General features: G+C 38.3%; 1 protein-coding gene across 1 annotated transcript; it reads left to right on the top strand.

Moving 5' to 3' along the window:
• LOC102618233 (ABC transporter C family member 3-like) lies at positions 1-7,569 on the top strand. The gene is made up of 10 exons (XM_006474866.4): positions 1-2,698; positions 2,901-2,987; positions 3,077-3,727; positions 3,842-4,006; positions 5,490-5,784; positions 5,873-6,087; positions 6,169-6,474; positions 6,621-6,684; positions 6,784-7,023; positions 7,109-7,569. The coding sequence occupies exons 1-10, from the start codon at positions 353-355 to the stop codon at positions 7,216-7,218; spliced, it is 4,479 nt and encodes a 1,492-aa protein (XP_006474929.1). The 5' UTR covers positions 1-352; the 3' UTR covers positions 7,219-7,569.

The raw sequence follows: 7,569 nt of genomic DNA, 5'->3' as shown, positions 1-7,569 counted from the left end.
CGTGAAAATAAATAAATATAATTTCAGTAGATTGAAATCTTCTGTGTCCATTCAATCAGGTTTTCTCAGAGATACAGCCTATCATTTCCTTGTTTTTTCTGTATTTGGCTCAAGAAACGTGTCCTTTGTTCTCTCCGCCTCTCCATTCTTACCCTCCACGTTAACTCTTCCCCAAGAAATCAATCTTTGTTTTTTCTCATTTGTCATTTTCCTTTTATTCTTTCTCATTCATCATTCTGCCTTCTATTCTTATATATATATATATATATATATATATGCACCCGCACACACAAAACCAAGTGCCACTAACTCCCCGTGCATACACTGGACTACTTGAATAAGCCCTCCAAAAATGTATCCAGGTACTGAATTTCTTCTTAAACCAGCTTTCCTTCGCGGGATTTCTGGTTCCTTGCACTTAGTTTTGTTACTTGGGTTGTTTGTCTCCTGGGTTTGGAAAAAGTTGAGAGTTGGGGTTAGTGATAGTGAAGGGTATAAGGAGAGGTTTAAGAAGAAATCGGTTTTGAGGCATAAGCTGATTCTGTTTTGTTGTTTTGCTGTTTCAGTGTTCAACCTTGTTTTGTGTTTGTTAGATTACTTTTCTTGGTTTGGAAATGACTGGTCTGGTGATAAACTGGTTACTTTAGCTGATTTAGTGCTTAGAACACTTGGTTGGGGAGCAATTTGTGTTTATTTGCATTCCCAGTTCTTTAATTCAGGTCAACAGAGATTCCCACTTTTATTGAGACTTTGGTGGGGTTTTTATTTATGTCTTTCTTGTTACTGTCTTGTCAGTGATATTGTTCTGTACGCACAGCATGTGTCTTTATCAGTTCATTATTTAGTATCTGATGTAGTCTCCGTTATTAGTGGATTCGTTTTCTGTTATGTGGGATTTTTGAAGAGAGACAAGGGTGAAGATACCCTTCTTCTTCAAGAAACCCTTTTGGATGGTGATTCTAGTATAGGTAATGGTGAAGTGTCATCAATCAAGTCCAGAGGGACTGATAACGTCACTCCTTATTCAAATGCTAGTTTATTTAGTGTTCTTACTTTCTCTTGGATGGGTTCTCTGATTTCCCTTGGGAATAAGAAAACTTTGGACCTTGAGGATGTTCCTCAACTAGATAGTGGCGATAGTGTAGTTGGGTGCTTTCCAATTTTTAGGAATAAGCTTGAGGCAAATAGGGTTGAGGGGAATAAAGTGACTGCATTCAAGTTGACGAAGGCATTGTTCTTCTCTGCTTGGAAAGAGATTGTATTTACCGCAATCTTAGCGCTTTTATACACATTGGCCAACTATGTTGGTCCATATCTAATTGACACATTCGTTCAATATCTCAATGGGGAACGAGAGTTCAAAAATGAGGGATATGTTCTGGTATCCACCTTCTTTGTAGCAAAGATTGTGGAGTGCCTTGCCCAGAGACACTGGATGTTTCGGCTGCAGGTGGCTGGAATTAAGATGCGCTCGGTACTTGTTTCAATGGTCTACAATAAGGGTTTGACCCTTTCATGCCAAGCGAAGCAGAGCTACACTAGTGGGGAAATCATTAATTTCATGACCGTTGATGCTGAAAGGATTGGTGACTTTGGTTGGTATATGCATGATCCGTGGTTGGTCATCTTGCAGGTTTCCTTAGCCCTTTTGATCTTGTATAAAAATCTTGGGCTAGCATCAATTGCGGCACTTTTTGCTACAGTATTAATTATGTTAACGAACTTTCCTTTGGGTAGACTGCAAGAGAATTTTCAAGATAAGTTGATGGGATCAAAAGATAAAAGAATGAAGGTCACTTCCGAGATTTTAAGGAACATGAGAATCCTCAAGCTTCAGGGCTGGGAAATGAAGTTTTTGTCCAAGATTATTGAGCTCAGAAAGATTGAGGCTGGATGGTTGAAAAAATTTCTTTACACTGGGGCGATGACCAGTTTTGTCTTTTGGGGTGCCCCCACTTTTGTGTCTGTTGCCACCTTTGGTGCTTGTATGCTTTTGGGAATCCCCCTTGAGTCAGGGAAGATCTTATCCGCTCTTGCAACATTCAGGATTCTTCAAGAGCCTATATATAATCTTCCTGACACAATTTCAATGATAATTCAGACCAAGGTTTCCCTTGACAGAATTGCATCTTTCCTATGTCTTGATGACTTGCAGTCTGATGTTGTAGAGAAGCATCCCAGAGGTAGCTCTGAAACAGCTATTGAGATAGTTGATGGGAATTTTGCCTGGGATATTTCTTCCAATAATCCAACATTGAGAGACATAAACTTGAAAGTGTTTCACGGCATGAGGGTTGCAGTTTGTGGTACTGTTGGCTCTGGGAAATCAAGCTTACTTTCTTGTATTTTGGGAGAAGTACCCAAGATATCCGGTGCCCTGAAGTTGTGCGGTACAAAGGCCTATGTTGCTCAGTCACCTTGGATACAGAGTGGCAATATTGAAGATAACATTTTGTTCGGTAAGCCGATGGACAGAGAAAAGTATGACAGAGTGCTTGAAGCATGTTCCCTGAAAAAGGATCTGGAAATCCTGTCATTTGGTGATCAGACAGTTATAGGCGAGAGGGGAATTAATTTAAGTGGAGGACAGAAGCAAAGAATACAGATTGCTCGCGCTCTCTACCAAGATGCTGATATCTATCTGTTTGACGATCCTTTTAGTGCTGTTGATGCGCATACTGGGTCTCACCTCTTTAAGGTGAAATCTATTCCTCTCTCTTGTGCTTTTACTTTTGGACTTCCTGCTTTTTCTTTTCCTGGTATATTTGGAACTGGAGGTATGCCACTCATGAGGGTGGACTCTTGTATTCAAGTACCACTACTCACTCCGATGTTATCATCTTCTTCCTAATGAAAACTTAGAATTTGTGACTTATTTTTTCATAATATTTGTTTGGTAGGAAGTTTTGTTGGGCCTCTTAAGATCCAAGACGGTGATTTATGTTACTCATCAAGTGGAGTTCTTGCCTGCTGCGGACCTTATCTTGGTGAGCAATTACATTGCATTTCTTTATCTGTTGGATTGCATATCCCTTGTTTATACATCCCTTAACAATAAACAAAACCTTGTTTTTAGGTTATGAAAGATGGAAAGATTACGCAAGCTGGAAAGTACAATGACATCCTAAACTCAGGTACTGACTTTATGGTTCTTGTGGGCGCACATCAGCAAGCTTTATCAGCACTTGATTCCATTGAGGGAGGACCTGTTTCTGAAAGGATAAGTATGAATAAAGAAAATGGTGGTATGGATACTACTAATGGGGTTACCATGAAAGAAGGAAATGAAGATATTCAGACTGATAAAGTAGACGAAGTAGCAGGACCAAAAGGGCAGCTTGTTCAGGAAGAAGAGAGGGAGAAGGGGAGAGTTGGTTTCTCAGTGTACTGGCAATATATTACAACAGCATATAGAGGAGCGCTTGTACCCTTTATATTGTTGGCTCAGATTCTCTTTCAGATCCTTCAAATTGGCAGCAATTATTGGATGGCTTGGGCAACCCCAGTGTCAGAGGATGTAAAACCCGCGGTCGGGAGCTCCACACTGATAATTGTCTATGTAGCTTTGGCCCTTGGAAGTTCTTTTTGCATCCTTGCAAGATCTACACTTCTTGCAACTGCTGGATTCAAAACAGCTACTCTGCTCTTTAATAAAATGCACTTTTGTTTATTCCGTGCTCCTATGTCCTTCTTTGATGCAACACCTAGTGGACGACTTCTAAACAGGGTAAGTTAGCGTCTGTTCAAATCTAGTGCACTTCATTTTTGTCGATTAGTTTTTCTGAGAACCAAAATAAGGCAAGTAAAAGTAATTGCTTATTTAATCTGCTTTCTTTCATAGGCTTCTACTGACCAAAGTGCCGTTGACTTGAACATTGCATCTCAAGTTGGGGCTTTTGCCTTCTCAATGATCCAGCTTCTGGGAATCATCGCGGTGATGTCTCAGGCTGCATGGCAGGTTTTTATAGTTTTCATCCCTGTGATTGCTGTCAGCATCTGGTATCAGGTAATCTTTCAACTCTTATCTCTTCGTTTTTCTAATTTTTATTTTCAACTTTTGCAAGCGTTAGATGTTCTAGGTTGTGCATCAAATGCTGATTGCTCAAGATGACAAGTAGTTGGAAAACCTAAACTTTTTTGCGTTGCCAGTGAGCTTACTGCATATTTCATAAAAATTGTGCTGATTATTGTCCTCTACAAGATGGTTTTTTAAGTCTATCAATGTGAGATTGATCTCTTGATTAAGAATGTACCTTTATTAAGCCATTGCTCAGGTGGAACCAGACAACACTTTTTATTTCCCCCCCTTTGTCGGCCCTTGCCGCCTTTCTTAACAAGCCCTTGAGCTCCTTTGCGCTGCTTCCTCAAAGAAGCCATCTGGTTGGCCCCGAAGGCTGAATTCTATGGTAGAGAATGCTGTGATAATAATTGGGCCATGAGATTTTTTTTTTTTTTAAGTCTATCAATGTGAAATGGGTCTCTTGATTAAGAATGTACCTTTATTGGCCCATTCTTATGTTATCCAAATCACCTAAGGCTTCTATTAAACATGCTTTCACAGTCTAAGAGAATCACTGAAAGACTCTTCTAATTTAGCTCTTCAAATACTTATTTGCTTACCCATGTGGTAGATAGAAGCGTGAAAAAATTAGCCATCTCCCAAAAGGCTCTTCAAATAAAAATATGTTCATTTTATTTGATCAAATTTTTTTCCACCAAAATAATAACAATTATAACACATCTCTCCTTTCAAGAATGAGAAGATAAAAAATAATATAATACTAAATTGAAGGCTCCAAAAGGCTCTCCAAATGAGATTCTTCAAATGAGATTGTCTTTTTCTCTCTTCAGTATTGAAGAGAGAAGGACAATCTTATTTGAAGACTTTTATTTGAAAGCCTTTTGAAATACTTTTTGCTTATGCTACTCTTCAAATAATAAGTAAAATCTCATTTGAAGAGATTTTTGGTGATGCTCTAATGTTGCATATTGAAGAGAGAGAAGAATAATCTCATTGAAAGAATCTTATTTGGAGAGCCTTTTGAAATGCTTTTTGCTTCTGTGGCTTTTCAAATAATAAGTAAACTTTCATTGGAAGAGCCTTTTGGTGATGCTATAATGTTGCATATTTTGGATAACTAAGTATGATGGCCCTTAAGCAGTGAATGACTCTGACATATCAGCATAAATGAATTCTGAAATTCTCTCTCCAACAATAGCTTTTACCATAGGACTGCAGCAGTATTCATAGCATATCTAAATAAAGATTTTAAAGTATATAGCAGTCAAGAATTAGAATTGCTGTCTTTGTTTTGCACCTATTGGGGGATTGCGTATCTGGTTATAAATTGTGTTTTCTCATCGAACTTAGCAAGGAAATGTTAATTGATGTATTATATTCTGTCCCCCACTCATTCCAATATTCAATATCTTGATTTTAGTTTCCTTTTCCTGGAAAGAAGATTTCTCATGTTTTTACAATTATCCAGCAATATTACATACCTTCAGCACGAGAACTTTCACGGTTGGTTGGAGTATGCAAAGCACCAGTGATACAACATTTTTCTGAAACAATTTCGGGTTCAACAACTATCAGGAGCTTTGATCAAGAATCAAGGTTTCGAGACACAAATATGAAGCTGGTAGATGGATATTCTCGGCCCAAATTCCATATTGCTGGTGCAATGGAATGGCTTTGCTTCCGCCTGGATATGTTGTCTTCTCTCACATTTGCCTTCTCTTTGGTTTTATTAATCTCTATCCCAAAGGGAGTAATTGAACCAGGTACGTGGTTAACCACTTACTATTCCTTATTGCTATTGAGAGTGAATAATGAAAGAGAGTTAAAAGTTGTGGTCTTTTTACCCTCTAGCAATTGCGGGTTTGGCTGTCACATATGGACTCAACCTAAATATGTTACAAGCTTGGGTAATATGGAACCTTTGCAATTTAGAGAACAAGATTATATCGGTTGAGAGAATACTTCAGTATACGTGCATTTCGAGTGAGCCCCCGCTTGTGATAGAAGAGAGTCAGCCTGACTGTTCCTGGCCAACACATGGAGAAGTTGACATTCTTAATCTACAGGTATATTTGCTTGTTCTATATGATTACATCTCTTATCCTTTTATGATGCTTTCATAATCAATGATTATGGTTGTGCCATAGGTCCGTTATGCTCCACACTTGCCACTTGTGTTGCGAGGTCTCACATGCACTTTCCCAGGAGGGATGAAAACTGGCATTGTAGGGAGAACTGGCAGTGGTAAATCAACTCTCATTCAGACATTGTTCCGGATTGTTGAACCTACAGCTGGTGAAATTGTGATAGATGGCATCAATATCTCATCAATTGGACTGCATGATTTGCGATCAAGACTGAGCATCATTCCTCAGGATCCAACCATGTTTGAAGGGACAGTACGTAACAATCTGGACCCTCTTGAAGAATACAAAGATGAGGAAATTTGGGAGGTGGGTTCATATTAATTTGATTTCAGAAAGAAGCTATGATAACCATGTTTATTCCTAAATCTATCATGCTGTGTTTTTAGACTCAATTGTTGAAGATTGGGATGCATTTGCTAATTGCTAAAATAACTATAAATTTTTCTTTCTAGGCTTTGGATAAGTGCCAACTTGGGGATGAAGTTAGAAACAAAGAAGGAAAGCTAGATTCAAGAGGTCTGTCTTTTCTTCTCTTCACTTGAATTTTCCCAAGTAAAATTTTTATACTTAGTTATGGTAGAAATTTAGTTGTCTATATTCAAATGGATGATGCAGTTACCGAAAATGGAGAGAACTGGAGTATGGGCCAGAGGCAGCTGGTTTGTCTTGGGCGTGTGCTACTCAAGAAAAGTAAAGTATTGGTGCTTGATGAAGCTACAGCATCTGTTGACACAGCTACCGATAATCTGATTCAGCAAACTCTTCGACAACACTTTTCTGACTGCACGGTCATAACCATCGCACATCGGATAACTTCTGTTATTGATAGTGACATGGTTCTGCTTCTGAGTCATGGTTAGGATTGTTATGTAATCTATGATATGTTCCAAATAAATTCCTTGGCCTTTTTTTTAAAAAATTTTTGAATATTTTGGTCTAGGGATTATCGAGGAATACGATTCTCCAACAAAGTTGCTAGAGAACAAGTCATCATCTTTTGCACAACTTGTTGCAGAGTACACACAGAGGTCCAGCTCCAGTTTAGAGTAGCGGGCAGAGATTGAAGCCATACCGTTGCAAAACACAATTTTGCTTAGTTTCTTGATGATGATGAAAATTGAGTTTTTCCGGAAGACTTTGACCATGTCACGCTACAAACTGGTAGTGAAATTTTCGTGGCTAAGTGATTCAAATGCAGTACTTGTAATAAAATTATGTATTTTTCTTTGCTTGAGGTAATAAAAGTTTATCTGTTTCCTGTGAAAAAATAGTTTCTATATGTTGATTTTCAGTTTTAGAAAGAATGAACAGTGTGCATTGATGGTTGCGGTGTTTCGTGTATTTTGCATTGTTGAAGAGTTGTAAATGAATCTGAATGTTGAAGTAACTGTTCTTTGTATA

Source organism: Citrus sinensis, chromosome 9, assembly GCF_022201045.2.
Source record: "Citrus sinensis cultivar Valencia sweet orange chromosome 9, DVS_A1.0, whole genome shotgun sequence".
NCBI lineage: Eukaryota > Viridiplantae > Streptophyta > Magnoliopsida > Sapindales > Rutaceae > Citrus > Citrus sinensis.
Note: the sequence above shows the minus strand (reverse complement) of the source record. Positions and strands in the feature narration are given on the sequence as shown.